Source organism: Mixophyes fleayi, chromosome 8 (genome assembly GCF_038048845.1).
Source record: "Mixophyes fleayi isolate aMixFle1 chromosome 8, aMixFle1.hap1, whole genome shotgun sequence".
Lineage (NCBI taxonomy): Eukaryota > Metazoa > Chordata > Amphibia > Anura > Limnodynastidae > Mixophyes > Mixophyes fleayi.
Window position 1 is genome coordinate 98,129,788 of NC_134409.1, and position 21,997 is coordinate 98,151,784.

The 21,997-nt window shown below is 40.8% G+C and overlaps 2 protein-coding genes across 2 annotated transcripts; one reads left to right on the forward strand and one right to left on the reverse strand.

Moving 5' to 3' along the window:
• Positions 1-334: 334 nt before the first annotated feature.
• On the reverse strand, positions 335-6,648 carry POLR2F (RNA polymerase II, I and III subunit F). The gene is made up of 4 exons (XM_075182970.1): positions 6,525-6,648; positions 3,787-3,987; positions 1,032-1,103; positions 335-580 (listed from the first exon to the last, which is right to left on the reverse strand). Exons 1-4 carry the CDS (start codon positions 6,542-6,544, stop codon positions 490-492), a joined length of 384 nt encoding a protein of 127 aa, XP_075039071.1. The 5' UTR covers positions 6,545-6,648; the 3' UTR covers positions 335-489.
• On the forward strand, positions 6,600-20,925 carry C8H22orf23 (chromosome 8 C22orf23 homolog). Its single transcript, XM_075182969.1, has 7 exons — positions 6,600-6,828; positions 13,502-13,614; positions 13,905-13,967; positions 14,622-14,804; positions 19,946-20,074; positions 20,156-20,256; positions 20,404-20,925. The coding sequence occupies exons 2-7, from the start codon at positions 13,512-13,514 to the stop codon at positions 20,515-20,517; spliced, it is 693 nt and encodes a 230-aa protein (XP_075039070.1). The 5' UTR covers positions 6,600-6,828; positions 13,502-13,511; the 3' UTR covers positions 20,518-20,925.
• Positions 20,926-21,997: the final 1,072 nt, after the last annotated feature.

Sequence of the window (21,997 nt, forward strand, 5' to 3'; positions counted from 1 at the left end):
AAGAAAAGACAGATGTGAGGGGGAAGAGAGAGAAAAAAAAAGTCAGGGCGTAACACTGTTGGACAATTAGTGGGTGCGGGCTGTTTCTGTATGTCAGCGAGCAAGATGGCGCATGAAACAGAACAGTTAAGGATTCTTGAAAAGAAGTGCGGTGACAAAGTGGAAGAAATAGATGAGGCGCGTTAGGTAGGTGCATAGTGTAGCAAAAGAAGATGCAGATGTGTGGATCAGGTAGCGCAGCAGAGGTTCCCCCATCCCCACACACAGGTGGCATAAACCAGACTCTGCTGCTTGAACACAGACAGAAAAAAAAAAATGAATGTAAATAGAGCAATTTGTGGATTTTTTTTTTTTTTTTATTAAACACATGTATATTACTTATATAATTAAAAAAATATTTATGTACAACAGAAAAGGAATTGGAGCAATCATAAAACTGGGGGAAAATTCTGTATGGGCTTGGGAAGAGTCCATGAATATCCTGAGGGGTCAGTCAGTAATTATCAGCTCATCCACCCCCCAGTCTTCATAACTGCCATCAGGGAGATAACGTCTGATGATTATAGGGATCTTCCTAGCTCTGCGGGAAGAGAAAACAGCTTAGTAAATCTGAGGGAACAATAAAAGACAGTATATGATTGTGTTTCCCCAACATGCAGCCTCAGCGTGCAATTAACTTATATAGTAATTTTACATCAAATGTAGTACAGTAGAATTATCTTTGTATTTGTCCATATAAAATAGATGCACTCCACATGGATTTATTATCAAACAAAACACATACCAATAAAAGCACATATTATAAACGAGAGTACAAACCCTTAATATAGACATGTACCCCCAATGCATATGACCAAATAAAGTGCTTATATTGGAGGGGGGTGGCAGTAAATATCCCAACTGAAAGGGAGGATTTTTTGATCCATGTGATGAAAACATGGACCTCATTTTACACAATAATTAATGTCTTCTGTGCCAACGTGCGTTCCCCATCACTTTAGTGTTTAATAATCCAAAAGATTAATACTTACTTAAGCTCCTTCATGGCAATAAGAAGAGGGTCAGTTTCTCCTTCCAGTTCCACCATAACCGGTGCGCACATTCTGGAAAGAAGAGTGGGAAGAAGGTAGAACAGTAAGAAACACTGTCATAGTTGATATGTAGAGCAACAGAAGCATGGGGTTCCTTCAACACTGACATAATCTATAAATAGTACATTTAAAAATTATCTTCTCCATGTCATCTTGCATAGACTAGAGATAAACAATTGGATAAGTCAAAATGAAGGATTTCATCAGTTAAATATATAATATATTTACAATGAGTGTTAATATTCATTGTATCCTGTAACCCTTCAGTAAAAGTTACAGTAGTGACCAAAAGTTTTGAGAATTACACAAATATTATTTTTCAAAGTCTGCTGCCTCTGTTTTTATGATGGCAATTTACATATAGTCCAGAATGTCATGGAGTGATCAGATCAATTGCAATTTCAGAGTCCCTCTTTGCCATGACAATGAACTTTATCCCAAAAACAACATTTCCACTGCATTTCAGCCCTGCCACAAAAGGACCAGCTGACGTTAGGTCAGTGATTCTTTCGTTAACACACATGAGTGTTGACGAGGACAAGGCTAGAGATCACTCTGTCATGCTGATTGAGTTAGAACAACAGACTGGAAGCTTTAAAAGGAGGGTGGTGTTTGAAATAATTGTTCTTCCTCTGTTAACCATGGTTATCGGCAAGGAAACACGTGCAGTAATCATTGCTTTGCACAAAAAGGGCTTCACAGGCAAGGATATTGCTGCTAGTAAAATTGCACCCAAGTCAACATCAGATCATCAAAAACTTCAAGGAGAGAGGTTCAATAATTATGCCCAAGGGTGCCCAAGAATGTCCAGCAAGCGCCAGGACGTCTCCTAAAATTTATTCAGCTGAGGGATCTGGGCACCACCAGTGCAGGCAGGTGTGAGTGCATCTGCACGCACAGTGATGCAAATACTTTTTGAGGATGGCCTGGTGTCTAGAAGGCCAGCCCTTCACTGCATGAAAATCAGGAACAGACTGATATTCTGCAAAAGGTACAGGGACTGGACTGCTGAGGACTGGGGTAAAGTCATTTTCTCTGATGAATCCCCTCTCAGATTGTTTGGGGCATGTGGAAAAACACTTGTCCAGAGAAGGAAAGGTGAGCGCTACAATCAGTCCTGTGTCACGCCAACAGTAAAGCATCCTGAGAAGATTCATGCGTGGGGTTGCTTCTCAGCCAAGGGAGTGGGCTTACTCACAATTTTATCTAAGAACACAGCCATGAATAAAGAATGGTAGCAAAACATCTTTCAAGAGCAACTTCTCCAAACCATCCAAGAACAATTTGATGACAAAACAATGCCTTTTCCAGCATGATGGAGCAAACGTGATAACCAAGTGGTTCGGGGATCAAATTATCGATATTTTGGGTCCATGGCCAGGAAACTCCCCAGACCTCAAACCCATTAAGAACTTGTGCTCAATCTTCAATAGGTGGGTGGACAAATAAAAAACGACAAATTCTGACAAACTCCAAGCATTGATTAGGCGGCCATCAATCAGTATGTGGCCCAGAAGTTGATTGACAGCATGCCAGGGCAAATTGCAGAGGTCTTCAAAAAAAAAAGGGTCAACACTGCAAATATTGACTCTTTGCATAAAGTTAATGACATGGTCAATAAAAGCCTTTGACACTTATGAAATGCTTGTAATTTTACTTCAGTATATCATAGCAATATCTGACAAAAAGGTCTAAACACTGAAGCAGCAAACTTTGTGAAAACCAATATTTGTGCCATTCTCAAAACTTTTGCCCATGACTGTACACGTAATATGCCCTCTCTTTACATATCTTCATTTACTGAAATATGCAGGAACTGCCATGATGCTTGCCCAGCTTGAATATTAAAGGATATGCGAACCGTTCCTGAACCAAGTGAAGTAGACCCAAAGGGTCATGTTTGTAAAACTGAACGCTCACTTGATAGCATGTCCAGCACAAACCTTAAATTCAAGCTTCTTTTTGGTCTTTTATCAAATCCATTCTGTATAAAGCTCAGATACCAACAGCATCTTTACCACTTTACCATTCTGATGTGAGCACATGTCAAATGCATTGTATACACTACAACAAACAGACTAGAGAAGCTTAACAGGGGGGTGCCATTGACAAAAATTACCTTTTAGATCTACTGGACTTAAATGAGGTCTATACAAAATGGATGTATGCATGAATTAAATCCATAGTTAAACAAACGTTCAATAATGGTGAAATAAATAACACACAAAGCTTTCCTCCAGCAGGTCACACCCTGCCTCTAAATTACACGATTACATCACTACCACCACCACCAGGGATAGGTCCATCACCATTACATACAGCTCACTCATCACTATTGTGTCTTTACATCTGCATCCAGGCCAAGAATTCAACCACATTTAACCAGCCTCAAGAGACAGTAACATGCACTGAAATTCATTTGCCAGCAGCTTCCGGGGAACACTGAACAGAACCAAGTATGGTACATAGCACATCCTACCACAAACACATAACCCTTTTTATTTTAAAGAAAGATGTTCGTTATTCCTTAGAATACATATTTAAATCTGAAAAAGAGCAGGTTGCTTGTGATAATCATATCCATGTGTTTTATACCTCCAACACAGACAGATAACAACTCATGGCTTCCAATATCTTTTTAGAGATTATAGTATGGGGGCTACAAGAATATATTCAATATTTTCGACATACTTACGCTATCTGCAGTGCTCTAGTTCCCAAAACACGTGCTCGTTCATACTTAGTCATGTAGTTAGTGGTAATACGTTTCTGGTTTCCCTGCTGGCCTTCACCAGCTGGTAAGATAGCCACGTTCTCCTGGTCTTCCTCCTCTGCATTGTACAAATCATCAAGTCCCTCATCTTCTTCCGCATCATCAAAAAAGTCTCCATCAAAACTGTAGAAACAAAAATAAACATAATATATCCTTCCTTCTTGACTCTGAAAGCTTCTAAACTACATTTGTTTTTCCTGAAGCAACTCTTACATACATTGCAGGCCATCTGTATCTCTCCAATAGAGCTATAGTGCTCTATTGTGAGAACTTAAAGTCTAGATGAAGGGGGCAATGCTGAGACAATGAGAACTAGTGAACTCTAAGTGGAGATGGGACTGTGGGGGGCAGGATAGGCAATAGTGAAGAAATGGGTTTTGAGAGAGCGCTTGAAAGTTGGGGTCCTTCCATAAGTGGGGAGCAGCACAAGAGAAATCTTGGAAGTGGTAATCAGAGGTGGTGAGGTGCAAGTCAGAGGTAGATATAACAAAGGGGGAGAGCACCTTGTGGTAAGGTCAGAGGTCTATGAAGGGAGGGGAGTTGGTGGGGACAAGTAGCTCGAATTCAATTCTTAAGACAATGGGGATCGAGTGTAGGGATTTAAAGAGAGGTTATGAAGTCTCAATGTAGTAAGTAAAACAGATTGCAGAGTGTATATAAGGAAAAGGCCAGAGAGCAAGAAATTGCAGTAGTTAAAGTGGAAGATAAAAGAAATTTAAGTATTTTGGTATTGTACCAAGTAAGAGATGGGGGTATCCTGGCAATGTTTTGAAGGAGGAGATAAGGCTGGAAGTGCTCACAGAGAGAAGCAGGAGGTGAACCAGGAAAGAACAGTGCCAAAAAGGGCCAAAGATGTGACGCGTATTCCAGAAGAGGGTGGTAAACAGTATTGAAAACAGCAGTGAAGCCAAGGTGAATGAATAGGGATAAATGGCACTAAGACAGTCATTAGCAGATCATTGGTTACTTTAGTGAGACCAGTCTCAGTGAATTAGAGAGCGCAGAAGACAAATTGCAGACAGTCGAGAAGGGAGTGAGTGGAGACAAAGTGGGTCAGGCGGTTGTACATAAGCTGCTAAATTAGTTTGGAAGCGAGGGCAGTATCCGGAGAGAGAAGGGCAGGGTTGAGATGGTTTCTTGACAATATGAGGGGATATCTCATGTTTAAAGATGGAAGGGAAAATGCTAATGGAGAGGAATAGGTTGAAGAGGCAATCTTTGGGCAGGACAGCACTGGTGGGGAATTGGAGAGTTAGGATGGAAAAGTGAAAAGATAATAGGAGTGTGAAGACCTCATCCTCAGAAACAGAGGGAGGGTAGGCGAGTGGAGAAGGTGGGTATGAGGTGATCGATCCAGTAAAAGCTTTCATTTAAAGGATGGTGTCGATTTTGCATTTGAAGTAAGTGGCAGTGTCGTGTACAGTGAGTGAGGCTTGTTGCAGAGCAGAGAGTTGAAGCCGGCCAAGAGGCGACAAAGGTTGATGAAAATTGGGGCCTTGAAGCAGGTTGTTCGGTGAGGGGGGGAATAAACTCGTAAGGAAGTAAGTTACTACTAGAGCAAGATTTTCTTCACCTGTACTTTGAGGAATGGGAGTACTTTTTAAAGTGGTTGGATCTCTAGAATTGAGGAATCATAGCCAGCATTGGCTCATCTGCCCAGCCCTGGCATTACTGTGCTTGTTCCCAATTCTAAAATGCTGCAGAGTATACTGGTACTACATAAATGATAATCATTAATTGCTTACCTGGGAGGTTACTGGTCTTGAAGTGGGCAGAAAAAGAACACCCTTCAGATCATCTTAATGTTCACAGCAGCACAGAATTATACAGACAAGTGTGCTGATTTTGTGTGGGGCAATGAACTAGCCAATGGTCTGATTATGTTAGTGAGGGGACAGGATGGAATGTGGTGGTAAGAGCCATAATGTGAGGATTAGAACAGAGGAAAGGAGGAAGCAACAGAAAGTGTGCCCAGAGCTGAATTCCCCCAAAGCATAGTGATACAAGGATCAAAAACTTAAGCAGAAAAAAAAAACAAACACACATCAATGGAAGGTTCAGGCAAACAAATTTTTCCCTTCAATTTTAGATTGACATGGCTTATCTTGAAAATATAGTTTTGACTCATCACTACAATATTAAGATTATATTATGTGACAATACATTCTTCCAATAAAGTCACATATACACTGTGAATACACGTTGGCCATAACCGTCGGTTCTAATTGTTTATTAGGGTGCAAAACACTATTGGACTAGTACAGTAGCGAGTATGATATATATCTTCATTACATATTTATTCGATTGGAGAACTACATTAAGCAGTATATATTGGGCTTCTTACTGCTGGGTATTTGGGCAGTACATTCCCAACATGACTCATCTACCGAGCATGGTCGGTGACAATTCAAACACTCGCTTGGAATAAACACAAATTATATCGCGCACACAGTACAAAGGAATCAACAGAAAGGCAATTAAATATTTTATATTGGGACATATGCTAAAACAAGCGGGACTAAGCCTAGAAGTTCATGAGACCGTTAATCCTAGAACAGGTGAAACACAGTGTAAGAAGCTCTCAGTGAGTCCAGGAGCAGACATTGTACACTGATGGGAGAGGACGGTCTGGCATCACCCGGGCCCCGTATTACACTCACTTGTCCTCGTTGTCAGACATGACGTCACCCGTTCACTCCGGTTCTGTTCTCCGACACCACGCGCACCGCTGCCTCTGTTTTCGAGCAGGAACCGGAAGCACCACAGGACACTTTCCACGCCCACTACTCTCCATAGTACGACGCAGCTAAGCCTACTCCGCCCATTTACAGAGTAACTCCGCTCGTTTACAGAGTAGCCCCGCCCTCTTTTCTGGTCCTGTTTCCATGAGAACGGGAAACATCAGCCTGCAGGTGAGCTCTGTACCTGCCCAGTGCGCTGTCTGCATAATCCCGTCCTATAGAGGTGAGTTATACAACAGAATATTGTGTTATGGCACCTATAGTTGAACTGTCAATTACTAAATCATATATGTAATGTATTTGTACTTCATATATATATATATATATATATATATATATATATATATATATATATATATATATAGTGATGGCCGTTGTGCGGTCTCATTCAGCCAGGGAAATGAGCAAGTTAGTGGGCTGAATCATTAAGGAAAGTAAAAGGAGAATGAGTAATTTTGCACCTTGGAAAAAGAATGTTGCATTGGAGGGGGAGATAAATTTAAAATGTTGGGACAGGTTTATAGTTGGGGTAAGGCATGTTCTCAAATCAAATTTAAAAATTCAGTGTAAAAAATAAAGCTATCAAGAATGTGTGTGCTGCATGAAAAAAACAGCCAGTATTTAACTTATGTACAGAGTAATAAACAAATTTTCTCCCCCTGCATTATAACATGGTTTTGTCTAGAATCAAATTTACTATTTTGTTTTGCTTTTCTCTCCTTAATGAATCATTTTTTTTCTGCAGCTTTTATTCACTTACAATTCATGTGCCAGCTACTTATACACTTCTGATTCACGTTTCAGCTCCTTATTCACTTCTAATTCATGCTCCAACTTCTTATTCTTTTCTAATTCATGCTTCTGCTTCTTATTCACTTCTAATTCATGTGACAACTACTTATTCACTTCTAATTCATGCTCCAGCTTCTTATTCACTTATAATTCATGTGCCAATTATTTATTCACCACTAATTCATGTTCCAGCTTCTTATTCACTTCTAATTCATGTCCTTAGGGCCTGATTCATTAAGGAACTTAGGCAACAAAATTAGTAAGTTTTCATACTTAAGTTTCCTGGACAAAACCATGTTACAATGCAAGGGGTGCATATTAGTTTATTATTTTGCACATAAGTTAAATACTGGCTGTTTTTTCATGTAGCACACAGATACTTGATAGCTTATTTGTACACTGAAATTTAAACTGAAAGTTAATATTTGTGTGCTACATGAAAAAACAGTCAGTATTTAACTTATGTGCAAAATAGTAAACACCCCTTGCATTGCAACATGGTTTTGTCCAGAAAACTTAAGTCAGAAAATTTACTCAAATTCTTGCCTAAGTTCCTTAATGAATCAGGCCCTTATTCACTTCTAATTAATATTCCAGCTTCTTATTCACTGTGCCAGTTTCTTATTCAATTCTAATTCATGCTTCTTGTTAACTTCTAATTTTTGCACCAGCTGCTTATTCACTTCTATTTCATGCTCCAGCTTCTTATTCAACTCTAATTCATGTGCTAGCTTCTTATTCACTTCTATTTCATGCTCCAGCTTCTTATTCACCTCTAATTCATGTGCCAACTTCTTCACTTTTAATTTATGTTCCGGCTTTATATCCACTTCTAAGTGTGGTCCTTTACTAGTTGGACAGTATAATTGCTCCCAGGACAAGTGCTACCTCTAATCAAACAAGACAGCCAATTAGAGAGCTAACAAATCATTGAATAAATAACATGTCACTCAATTACTCATGTCACTCAATTAGTGTTTTTATTTCCCTGTGCTGCCCCCACTCTGAGTGATGGTTGTCCCGTAGTAGTTTCTCATTGGCTGACAATGGGCAAGAGGGAGGTATATTTAATTAAATTATATTAAAATGTACTTGAGTGCATGGCACGCAGCCTAGCCCTCGCCATCACTCCCTTCCCTGCTACATCCTACCCTGTGTAAAGGAGAAGGAAGTTAGTCACAGTGCTGTGATACTGTCAGTTACTGTTTTCCTGTGTCAGTGATAGGCTGGGAATTACTGATATGGAGGAGCAGCAGCCAGCAACATGATGTGTGTGACCATCAGAGCACTGATACTGACATCCCCCTACTCTGCATATCAATACCTTCACACTGGACAGAAAAACAAAATCATAAAATATGTTTTAAAATAATATTTTCCAGACAATATTCTGCATTCTATTTTATGTCACTTTCTGTGCCTGGAGGATAGTTGGAAGATTATAGAAAAAAGGATCACGTTTATTTCTGAATTAATTTATTACACCAGGAATAGGGATGCTCTCTGCATTGTATGGTGGTGACTAGGATGCTCTCTGTATTGTATGGTGGTGACTAGGATGCTCTATGTAATGTATTGTGGTAACAAGGATGCACTCTGTATTGTATGGTGGTGACTAGGATGCTCTCTGTAATGTATTGTGGTAACAAGGATGCTCTCTGCATTGTATGGTGGTGACTAGAGTGCTCTCTGCATTGTATGGTGATGACTAGGATGCTCTCTGTAATGTATTGTGGTAACAAGGATGCTCTCTGCATTGTATGGTGGTGACTAGAGTGCTCTCTGCATTGTATGGTGGTGACTAGGATGCTCTCTGTAATGTATTGTGGTAGCAAGGATTCTCTCTGTATTGAATATCTGTCACTAGAAAGCTCTCTGCATTTCATGGCCATCACTTGGGTGCTCTCTGTATTGTATGTTGGTAACTAGGATGCAGTTTGTATTGTATGTTGGTAACTAGGATGCTTTCTGTATTGTATGGTGGTAACTAGGATGCTCTCTGTATTGTATGGTGGTAACTAGGATGCTCTCTGTATTGTATGGTGGTAACTAGAGTGCTCTCTGTATTGTATGGTGGTAACTAGAGTGCTCTGTATTGTATGGTGGTAACTAGGGTGCTCTCTGTATTGTATGGTGGTAACTGTGGTGCTCTCTGTATTGTATGGTGGTAACTAGGATGCTCTCTGCATTGTATGGTGGTAACTAGGGTGCTCTCTGTATTGTATGGTGGTAACTAGGGTGCTCTCTGCATTGCATGGCTGTCACTTGGGTGCTCTCTGTATTGTATGGTAGTCACTAGGATGCAGTCTGTATTTTACACTAGGATTCTCTGTGTATTGTATGATGCTCACTAGCATGTTCTCTGTATGGTTTATTGTCACTATCTAAGTTTTAGATACAATTAAGCAGAGAATATAGATAATTTGGTCCTGCCTACATGAGGCCACTTTCAGATTTTTTTTCTAGGGCCACAAGTTCCAAATTCGCTCCCTGAAAGTGGCAAATCACAGGCCACAAATTGTTTCAGCGCTTTTATTAGACCATTTTAAGCAAGATAGATATACGTAATAAACCCCTTTAGGCATAATTGTATTAACTTTACTAGCAAAATACTTGTAAGATGTAAATATAAAGATCAGAGAAATGCAGCACTTTATATGAAATATAAAACTTAACAGTATACAGTAATATATAGGGCTTATCATTAAGGAACGTAAAGTGAACGCAATTTGCGGTTATTTTTAAACAGATGGAAATTACACGCGTGTACGCCCGTATTCAAGTACAAGCAGATCTCAAGAAATGTTTCTATCTGAGTACAGGAATAAGTAGACCTTGGCTATATGGCACTTGCTGTATTCAGACAGGCACAAAACACTGCAGAATACGCACAATGCTTATGTGCAATATAAAGTCCCATCAGAACATATGGAAAACAAATATTAAATACATTAACACCTGTTAATGCTATAACCATTAATAAAAAAAAAAGTTTTCTTTTTTTTTTACATGAAATACATATCCGAATTTAATGCCTACTGTACATTAAATACATTTTTACAGTTGCTCTCTCTTGTAAACTCATACGACTGTCATCACTATCAGTCCTGTAGCTGGTGCATGTTATGCGGCTAAAAATCACGTACTTAAGATGCTCTGAGCTTGAATCTGACGAATGTGCGTGAGTTCGACCTTGGCACGACCTTACTGTACATTGCCTATGTGTATATGCCCCTTTCGTCTTCAAATCATTGTTGGAAGTTTCATTTGCAATTGAAGATGAACTGCATGCACTTGCGTTCATTGGCGTAAAATCCGTTTCTGAGCATGCGCAGAGCAATTTAATGCAATATATGCCATATATGGCACACATTGGGACTTACATTCCTTAAGGAATCGGGCACATAATGTGTAGTTTAATAAATAATAGGCATGGGAGCAGGGCCGGACTGAGACTAAAAATCAGCCCTGGCATTTAAAGCACACAGGCCCACGTGTTGTGGGCTTCATGCACTATATTGTTGCACACTGATGCTGGCGCAGTGCGCTTTGCTGGTGCCGTACAATATGATGTAGTATGAGTGTGTGTGTGTGGGGGGTATTTATTTCTCCTAATGACCCTCAACATTACATTGTTAGCACCCCAATTATATCAATAAATAACATGACAATACATTATTAGTACCCAAATTACAGCAATAAATAACCCCCCACACACACTCATACTACATCAATCACCCCTCACATTACAGCAACCCGCATCACCCCCACATTGCAGCAACCAGAATCACCCCCCACATTACAGCGTCCAGCATCACCCCCCACATTACAGCATTCGGCATTAACCCCCACATTCCAGCAACCACCATCACCCCCCACATTCCAGCAACCAGCATCACCCCCCCCCCCCACATTCCAGCAACCAGCATCACCCCCCCCCCACATTCCAGCAACCAGCCATCACCCCCCCCACATTCCAGCAACCAGCATCACCCCCCCACATTCCAGCAACCAGCAACACCCCCCCACATTCCAGCAACCAGCAACACCCCCCCACATTACAGCAACCAGCATCACCCCCCACATTACAGCAACCAGCATCACCCCCACATTACAGCAACCAGCATCACCCCCCACATTACAGCAACCAGCATCACCCTCACATTACAGCAACCAGCATCACCCCCCACATTACAGCAACCAGCATCACCCCCCACATTAGAGCAACCAGCATCACCCCCACATTACAGCAACCAGCAACACCCCCCACATTACAGCAACCAGCATCAACCCCACATTACAGCAATACCCTCTCCTACATATTAACAATACTAAGCCCCAAACACACTACAACATTGCCACCACCACACCACCCCATACTACAGCAATACCACCAATTATACAGGCGCCACTGTAGGAAACCAATGTTTTGCTTTATTCAAAACTCCCAAAAAATAGCAACAACAGAATACTTACACACATATAGATAACAGCCCTACTCCCCCACCCCTGCAGACATTTCATTAACCCTGTAGGCACTTTCAGCCCCACTCCCCCCCACCCCTGCAGACATTTTCAGCCCCACTTCCCCCCTGCAGACATTTTCGGGTCCTCTCCCCCCTTCACACATTATCGGGTCCTCTCCCCCCCCCCCTTCATACATTATTGGGTTCCCCCCCCCCCCTTCATACATTATTGGGCCCTCTCCCCCCCTCTTCATACATTATTGGGCCCTCCCCCCCCCCTTCATACATTATTGGGTCCTCTCCCCCCCCTTCATACATTATTGGGTCCTCTCCCCCCCCCCTTCATACATTATCGGGTCCTCTTCCCCCCTTCATACATCATCGGGTCCTCTTCCCCCCTTCATACATCATCGGGTCCTCTTCCCCCCCCCCTTCATACATTATCGGGTCCTCTTCCCCCCCCCCCCTTCATACATTATCGGGCCCTCTCTCCCCCCCCCCTTCATACATTATTGGGTCCTCTCCCCCCCCTTCATACATTATCGGGTCCTTTCTCCCCCCCCCTTCATACATCATCGGGTCCTCTTCCCCCCCCCTTCATACATTATCGCATTATCGGGTCCTCTTCCTTCCCCCCGTACAGACATTATCGGGTCCTCTTCCCCCCCCCCTTCATACATTATCGCATTATCGGGTCCTCTTCCTTCCCCCCGTACAGACATTATCGGGTCCTCTTCCCCCTCCTTGCACCCATTTTCCCTGTGAAGAAAAAAATACACTTACCTCAGCAGCCTCTGCAGCCCCCGGGAATCTGTGCGTCCTCTGATACACTCCTACGCGGCCGCGCATAACGTTCTGACGTTACATCGCGCGGCCGCAAACCTGAAGCGCGGGCCGGCCCACAGAGCCGTCATGACGTGTGACGTCATGACGGCTTCACCGCAAATAGAATTTTTTTTTTCTTTATTTTTTTTTTTTTAGAATTATTGAAGTGGCGATCGCAGGTAGTCGGACCGGCCCACGGTGCCATCGGCCCTTCTGGCATTTGCCAGAAGTGCCCAATGGCCAGTCCGGCCCTGCATAGGAGCCAGGAAGGAGGACTTGGACTAAGAATGAAATTATGAGGACTTTAAACCTGTCCCTAGGATAAGGTAGATCAATACATATCACTGATAATATTTTCAATTTTAAATGTGCAAGTAAATATTTTGAGCGCAGGATGGATGCTGCAATTCAAAGAAAAGTGCCTAATCTCTAGCACTGCTTCTTCTTCCCCTTCTACTGCACTGTATACCCCACAGACTAAAATAAGACCATGTGCCACTCTTATCTCTAACCATTGAGCTGTTTGCTTCTACAGTTTATGTCATTGAACGGTACATGTACATGGTAAAAAAAAATTATAACTGCTTATTGAAATCATGTCACAATACTACATATATGGATTATTATTTTGTCAGTGGTGTATCATAAATGCGCATATATCGGTCTCTAAATCAGGCCTAAAATGTTTTTAAATGCATTAATACAAATTGCTTGAGTTACTCCTCTTTATGTATGTATGTATGTATATTATAAAATACTGTCTGCAGGAGTAAAACAGAAGTACACCCTTTTTTGTCACTTTGTGATTTGTAGTATCCCAACAATGTCCCGGAGGGATGGAAGCATGCAGGTCCCCAAGGGTACTGGTTTTTGGACCAGTGCAAAGCCAGCTCAGTACAGTAAAGAGACTCAAGAACTACTAAAAGGTAACATGACAATGGATGTTTATTGTCTGATTGAAAGACCCCCCCCCCCCCCCATTTACATATTGGTAAAGTTTAGCTGCCTATCTCACGGATATCTGTACCAATGGGCAGTGAGTGCATTCAAATCAATATACATATTTGTAAATATCCCAATGTTTTGCACAGGCCCAAAGGGCATGGGCCACTTGTGCTTATTGATTATCCTTGTGACAGCAAGTATGATTTTTTTTATTAAGGCTTCTTGAAAATATAGCTTTGTAGCAGAAAACAAATGTTTCTTTTATTTCCAGTGATGATGCAGGAATCCAAGCTGACAAACTTCCAGCAGCGTCAGATCGGAGAACGATTACAAAGTATGTCTATGCTTTATTCTGCTAACATATTGAGATACACTTACAGTGTATCTCAGAGATAAATGTCTCCCTCTAGTGTAGTGCAGTGACATTGCATAGTTTGTCATATTACTCACCCAAGACAGTGTGATACAAGAGTATGTGTTTCCCTTTCCTGTGGTACAAATACATTGTTACAGAAATGTAATTAATCTCCTTAAGAGCAATTATGACACATGGGGATAAATTTATCAAGCTGCAGGTTTGAAAAAGTGGAGAGGTTGCCTATAGCAACCAATCAGATTGTAGTTATTTATTTAGTAAATTTTACAAAACGACAGATAGAATCCATTTGGTTGCTATAGGCAACATCTCCACTTTTTCAAACCCGCAGCTTGATAAATTTACACCCATAGTTTCTCTGGGAAGTCTGTGATATTGCGCATTTTATAACCAATAGAATATTCATGTGATCATGTGACAATAAGCATACCTCATAAGAGAGTTTTAGGTTAATTTTTATTTTAGTTGTCATTTAGATTAAGAAAATTATCACCATCATCATTTATATAGCACCACTAATTCTGCAGCGCTGATGGATTGCTAAACAAGTTTTAGTAATATCATTATTATTGTTATTGTGTGGCCACTATTTCCCTATTTTATTTTGCATAGATGGGGACGCACTGCCAATCCATTGCCACCCCAGTTCCAGCATTACCAAACACAAACCTACAGTGTCTGCATCACAGCCGAAAAAAGCTTCCAGCATAAATGCCAGGCCCAGCTTGCGTCCTGCAACGAAGTGCAGAGCAGGGGATGCTTACAGCAGGGAGAAGTTCCAGCCTCGAGCAACCAGTGAGTAGTGGATGAAATAACATGCATATGCTGACTTATTTTATTTGCTGGTAATAACCGGAAACACCAATATAAAGTCACTTAACAGGGCATTGGCCACCATGTGCGGCCAATACAGTCTGAATGTGCCGTGGCATTGAGTCTACCAATGCCTGGAATTGTGCAGGAGGGATGCAGCACCATCGTTCCACCAGAAAGTCATTCAACTGATGCCTGGTTGATGGTGGTAGAAAACGCTGACTCAGAGTATCCCATAAATGCTCAAACTGAACCCAAACCATACCAGGAAAATCTACCCCACAATATTACAGAACCAGCCTTCACTATTGGAAACCGAGCAGTAGAATGTTTTAGGTTGGCACCACTTGTGCACTTATCTGATTGTCGAGAACATGGTGGAAGATAGTTCATCTGATCATATAACCTTTCTCTCTGGTCGGAAGTACATAGCTTTGCTCTTTGCATTACTAAACAGGTGTGATGAGCAGTGTATGCACTGCAACCCGACTAAGATATCCTGTTCTGTGGAGTTCTTATTACTGTTATGAGCCGCGGCGGCTGTGGGCACTGCACTGCAGTGACTCTCTTTGGCCTCCTTCTGGTGAGACGGCCGGGACGTCACCTCCTGGATTCGGCCCTACCGTTGCCAGGACAACAGCCGGACGCCAAAATGACCACGTTTGCGCCCCGGCAATACAGGGCAGCCGGTCGCGCATCTCCAAGGCTGTGGGCTAATTAAATTAAACCTTTTTTAATTTAATCACCACTGCCTGGGGGTGTTTACAGGGCAAAGCACTGATTGGCCAGTATCAGTATTTAAGGCAGGGAGGGCTTAGCCTCCCTGCCGGTTATAGCGTTCTGATACTCAGTTGCTTACCTGCTCCTGTGCTGTGTTGGTGTATACCTTTGGATTGCTTTTCTGTGTATGACCCTCTGCCTGTTACCTGGACTCTGAACCATCGCTAGTCGCCTTGACCGTTTGGCTTGTATACTGGACTCCGCTATTTGCCTGTGACCCTGACCTCGGCCAGCCTCTGATCATCCGCTCCAGCCTGGGCCAGCGCCCCCGTTTCCACCTGCGCTGCAGCCATCTTTGATGAGCTTTTACTACTCTGAGCCTAAAACCTGGGAGCATCAGAGTACCTGTGAGCATATAAAGCTCATAAGGGCAGCACGGTGGCGAAGTGGTTAGCACTACTGCCTCACAGCGCTGGGGTCATGAGTTCAATTCCTGACTATGGCCTTATCTGTGTGGAGTTTGTATGTTCTCCCTGTGTTTGCATGGGTTTCCTTCGGGTGCTCCGGTTTCCTCCCACACTCCAAAAACATACTGGTAGGTTAATTGGCTGCTAACAAATTGACCCGTGTGTGTGTGTGTTAGGGAATTTAGACTGTAAGCTCCAATGGGGCAGGGACTGATGTGAGGGAGTTCTCTGTACAGCGCTGCGGAATCAGTGGCGCTATATAAATAAATGGTGATTATGATAAAGCTCTACAGGAAAGGTGGCTGCTATAGGTGAAGATCTCTACCCTATCTGTTCTAAAAGCTCACCTAGGTGGTCGTAGGCCATAACAATCACACTATTTGTGATGAAACTGGCTGCTCACACCACATTTAAAATGCAATAAATCTGTAGGTGCTTGCCTGTTTTCTCTTGGACTTTGAGTTATCGCACGGATATAACACATACCTGGCGCACGCTTTTACATGCGCTGATTATGTTTGTTGCTGATATTACCTTTGACACTGTGCCTCATGCAGCAGTAGCTTCATGAGGCACAGTTATTATCCAGTTTTTATCCACTGCCTGTACATGTGTGTCCTTGATTCCTTTTATACATAGATTAAGCAAGTAGAATGATACTGCAAGAGTGATTTATTTGCGGATCTGCAAGAACATATGGATCTTGCGAATAAAGGTTGCTTTGCAGAGTTTGATTTTGTGGGGTGCTCAGTGATGGACTCATCTCCTTAGAGAAGGACTCATACAAAAATACATTCCTGCAACACATATACCATGTTGTGTTGTCAAATGCCTGTTGGTGCTAAAGTGTGCCCATGTATACGGGATACCCAGAAGTCTTGTTAAGATGGCAGCATCTTCCGCTGAGAGGAGCTGGGTAGATGGGGACGTTTCTAGGTAAATACAGGTTGTGCTGTTGATGCTGAGCTTCTATCATTATACTATTATTTAATGTGTGCTCTGTAAGCAGCATATGGACTCATAAATACCTATATAATAAAAGCCAGTACCAGTGCATGGGGCAGGCAGCATGCAGTCCAGGGCAGGAGAGACAGGGGGCTACTGCAATACTTTAATTTCCATTTTCCTTTTCTTCTGTAAGAACGCACCCTTCTTTATGTGATTTTATTCTGGCTTCATTAACATTGCCTTTCCCATTGTTGTGACTTCTAAAGCCACTACTTCATTACCTGGGTTACAGTCAGCAGTACCGTATCCAGATTAATAATAGGAGACTAGTTTCTAAACCATAAACAAATGTGGAACAGCTCTCCTTCTTTATCTGTACAAGAGTATTTGCATATTGTACACTCCCAATTCCTGGTCCTTGGAATTACCTTTGTACAATGAGGGTGCTCCTAATGTTGCAGGTTGGAGAGCCACCTGGAATTGCTCATAGTGGAAAACACGAAAAAACAGTCACTTGAAAGTCCTTCCTACTAACACTTTAGGATCTCCCCATCATTAAAATGTGACTTTTTTTTTTATCCTAAAAATACTGCTCATTTAGCATCATTTTAATCATGAGTCATTAGGACTGTTTTTATTACATGCAACACTTTTGAGAGTTATAATGTTGTTGCTCAAAGAGTGCATAGAAATGCGCTTTTCTATAGAACTGCACCTACAATATGCAAATTGCGTCCTATTGAAAGTTGAGAACCAGGCGACCATAGAGGCTGTGAAAAAGTCTTTTTTTTGGGGTGGAAAAAAAAGCAATAGCATCATCCCACTAAAAAAAGAAAACCCTCCTAACTATGAAAACAGCACATCATGAAACATGCTAAATTTGCACACAAATATTGACTGATCGAAAAACACCATATACTATAAATTGGTAGACTATAGTTGAAATTAGCCAAATATATACAAATGGTATCTGTTAAATATTGCCGATAACTCTGTTTTAAAAATAGAGCAGAGCATAAATAAACTCCCAAAGTCTGGCCTGGTGAAAATAAACAGAAGCAGGGTTATGACTGAAACCAGCATCTGATGTCACCTCTGCACACATCCTGAAATCCCAGACCTGATCTATATACAAAAAAAACTACTTTCTACAGGATTTAATTATAGTGTTGCACATTCTAATTAATATTTAGCATTTTCAGGGCTAAACAGTGAGTCACGCTGATTTTAAAATAAAACACAGAATATTATAGCAGCCATTTCTACTAATGCTTTTCCATGATAATGGCAGCAGCTATATGCCCTTCAAATCCTAGTGCTTGATAGGAGATTAAAGTTAGGGAATCTTATGTCTTGTTTAAATTAAGCTTTAGATGTTGTTGAGCTATAAACTGATAAGCAGTTGATTATTATTGGGTAATTAGGTGGTGTAAAGTATGATCTATCCCAGGCCTAGACAACCTGTGGCTCCCCAGGTGCTGTGATAGTCACATCAAACACTGCCAGCTATTAGCTGGCAAACTTGCCGGGGATTGTTGTTTCACAACACTTGGTGAGTCACAGGTTGTCAAGGCCTGGTATACACCAGTGGAACTGCATGGTGGCAGCATAGAGATGATATTTAAATACAAAGGAGTTGATGAGAGAGATGAAGAAGAAAGACTGACAAAAAAGAGCCACCAAAGGAGCGGTAGAGACATAAGTAAAACCAGGAAAGTGCATTACCACAGATGCAAGACACTGGACACCTTTGTCAAATGCCACCAATAATTTCAAGAGAAAAAAATATGGAATAATTCACTTTGGCTGTATGTAGATAAGCCACCATTGTTAGAGCAGCTTTTGTTGGGTGTTGTGTGCTAAAACCAAATAGAAAACATAGGTTGTGAGAATTTAGAAAATGAGTTGATTAATTGATAGACACGTAGATTTTGAAGTGACTGGCAGGTAGGAGGAAAACTGCAGTAACAGATAGAATTTCCTTGAAGATGAATTGTACTTTGTTCAGAAAAGTAGAAACTAAAATCAGCAAACCCTTTAGAGACCGCAATGGCAACATACTGGAGAGTCTATTGGAATGTAAGCTCCAGTGGAGCAGGGACTCATGTGAATGACTACATATTTTCTGTCCAGCGTTGCGTAATATGATTTACAAAGATAAAGAAAAAAAATTATATATTTATTACATATAAAGATCGGTAATAAATCTGTCATAAGAAAATTTTGAAAGCACTAAATCTTTTCCATACAGACAGGATGTTTCACAAATGAACCATGCTATATTTAATATACAATTATTATTAGTCTTTCTAGCAATAATAGGACACTTATAAGCATATCTATATAGAAAAGGGGAATCACGGTACTGGATGACCTGCCCCCCCCCATTCCTATGACCACTAATGGGATTAGTGGTCAGACCAGTAACCCTTTTGCTCAGTTACTGAACCTGCAATCTACATAAACTAGCATTCAAATGTCAACATTGTTTATACAATACAGGAGCATTAGGCTGTCACTGCCTCTATTACTCTATAGAAAGTATTTGAACAACTTGTTGGTGTCCATTTACTTGAGAGAATTAGACAAATGCATTTCAGGTTATTTTTCTATGATTGCTATAATTATGTAAAAGCAACCATGGGAAAGTTACACAAAACTGTATTTCTGTGATCCTTGAGAGTCTAGCTATCATTTTCTAGAATGTACTAGATAAATGATTGGTTTCTATGGCGACACATCTATTTTTCCTTTGTAGAAGGTTTGATAAACCTAACCTTATATAAATTTCATGGATAGATTAGGAATTTGAAAAGTTACAGCAAACCCAATGCAGTGCAAGGCCATGACTATGGTCTTAAAGGAGATAGTGGTTTCTGCGAGCAACTTTTATCCTGCATGTTTAATCATAATCATACAGCATTAAAACATGCTTCCTTTTTAATGGTGTTTTTCTGTCATTTACTAATATGGTCCCTTTCCCTACAGGAGACCTGAACAAGGAGAAGACCAGACTACAAAACATTATGGCTACAGGGAAGGAGCTGCCTGAACTACACATAGTACCGCCACAATCAGAAGAAGATGACGAAGAGGAAAGAGACAGATTTGATGAGTGTAAGCTCTTGGCAAAGAAGTGGGAAAGCGGGGGGCTGAAGTTGTGGTATTATAAATTGCTGACTGTTTTTTTTCCTTCAGTGGTAGCAGAAATTCAGGAGAGATGGGATTTCCTGGAGGAGATGGAAGCAATGGGACGAGGAAAACAATATCAAAACATTATTAATACAGAGATTTCCCAGGTAACATCTGATTTAACGTAAGACGTCTTATGGTAAGCATTGCTCTCCAGGGAACCATGATAAGCAACCTTTGTAAAATGGAGCATGAATAAGCAATCATTAGGTTCTCATATATCTCAATGTTAGCATGACGTTTTTCACTTGCAGAAGCTGAGAGAGATGGAAATCATTGACAAGCAGAGAAGCTCAGAGCTTAGGGAAGCACTTCAGAAGTCTGGACACAAAGCCTGGTCCTATCCCATAATCTTTCATGATGAATGATACAGTGATGCTCATTAAACAGAAAAAAATAATCTTACTGCCTTTAAAGTGGAAGGTTCAACTTCATTCATTCGTCTACTAGAGTACAAACTGCTATCAAGCTGGGAATTTACAAGCTGTTCCACACTGGTCAAAGAGAACAAATGTCGGGGTGCCGTCCGATAATCATAATCATACTACTGATCATTCCATGTCACGGAGAGATCTCATCCTGTCCTGATGTATCTATTCTGTTATACAAAATACCTTAATTGTTACAAAATGTAGCAACTAGACCAAGAACTGAAATGCTCCCAAAGCTGTGAGACCTAGAAAATCAATGGAATTTCTCGTCACTTCCCTTGATTGTGAATATTAAAATAGCTGTTATTTATTTTGCACCTGTATTAAACTTTTAAATGTACAATATGGGCAACTGTTTTTGTGGAATTATTTTCACCCCAAAAGGTTCCTTTGTAATGAACAGTCCCTTGATATTGATGCCAGGGGCGGCCAATAGGTAAGAGACCTCAGTTTGTATGCAAATAAATGAAAGAAGCATAGGTTATGATGTCTGTATGGGGGAAGGGCATCTCTTCACAACATCAGTAAAATAAATGGTAAACATCTAGAATGTAGCACACATAAAATAGAAAATTGCATCTCAACATGGCTTCTCCAGGTGCAACTTTATCCTTTAGCTGGCTTTTCTCCTAACTCTATAAATAATAATATTATAATAAATAAAGCCAAATGCCTCACATGACATCATTTATTATGTTGGCGCTATATAAATAAATCATGATGATGATTTATATAGCACCAACAAATTCCGTAGCGCTTTACAATTGGACATTATCAATAACTCCTGTTACCCATGAGCGCCATTCATGTTAAAATAACAAATATTGTTTTGTAGTCAAATTTTTATCCTCTCTTTTGTGTGTGTTTTACTGCTTCTATTGATAAATATATGTCACATTAGGCCATAGAAGAGGAATCATGTTACATAGGGCCAATGACAAATCTGAAATCATGTCACACTCTTACCACTGAGAAACCTGAAATGTGCCTCGTTACAATTGCTGTATTGCACTCTACCTCCCTGTCAGATGTATACAATAGAATTATAATTACACTCCATGCTAAACATTTATAAATGCTGATGGTTAATTTTATTCTCAAAATAGATTTCTTGCCAGATTGTTTCTCTCTCTCTCCACGTCTTAAGCTGGTTGATGTAGGTAACCATAACAATGTGTTCTTATGACAAACACAGCAATCATAATCCATGAAAAAAACAGATCTGCCAAACAGCTCTTGTGATCTGTTTCCATATTTCTGCAAGTCTTGTTTTTATACCACATCATAATTATGGCAGTTCTAGTAAACTAGCAAACTCCTTCACACTTGGCATGTTATTCTGGACATATGGGATTTCTAATAACTTTGTGTATGCTTGGATGTGCATGATCATGTTCTGTCATCTCAGGTAATAACA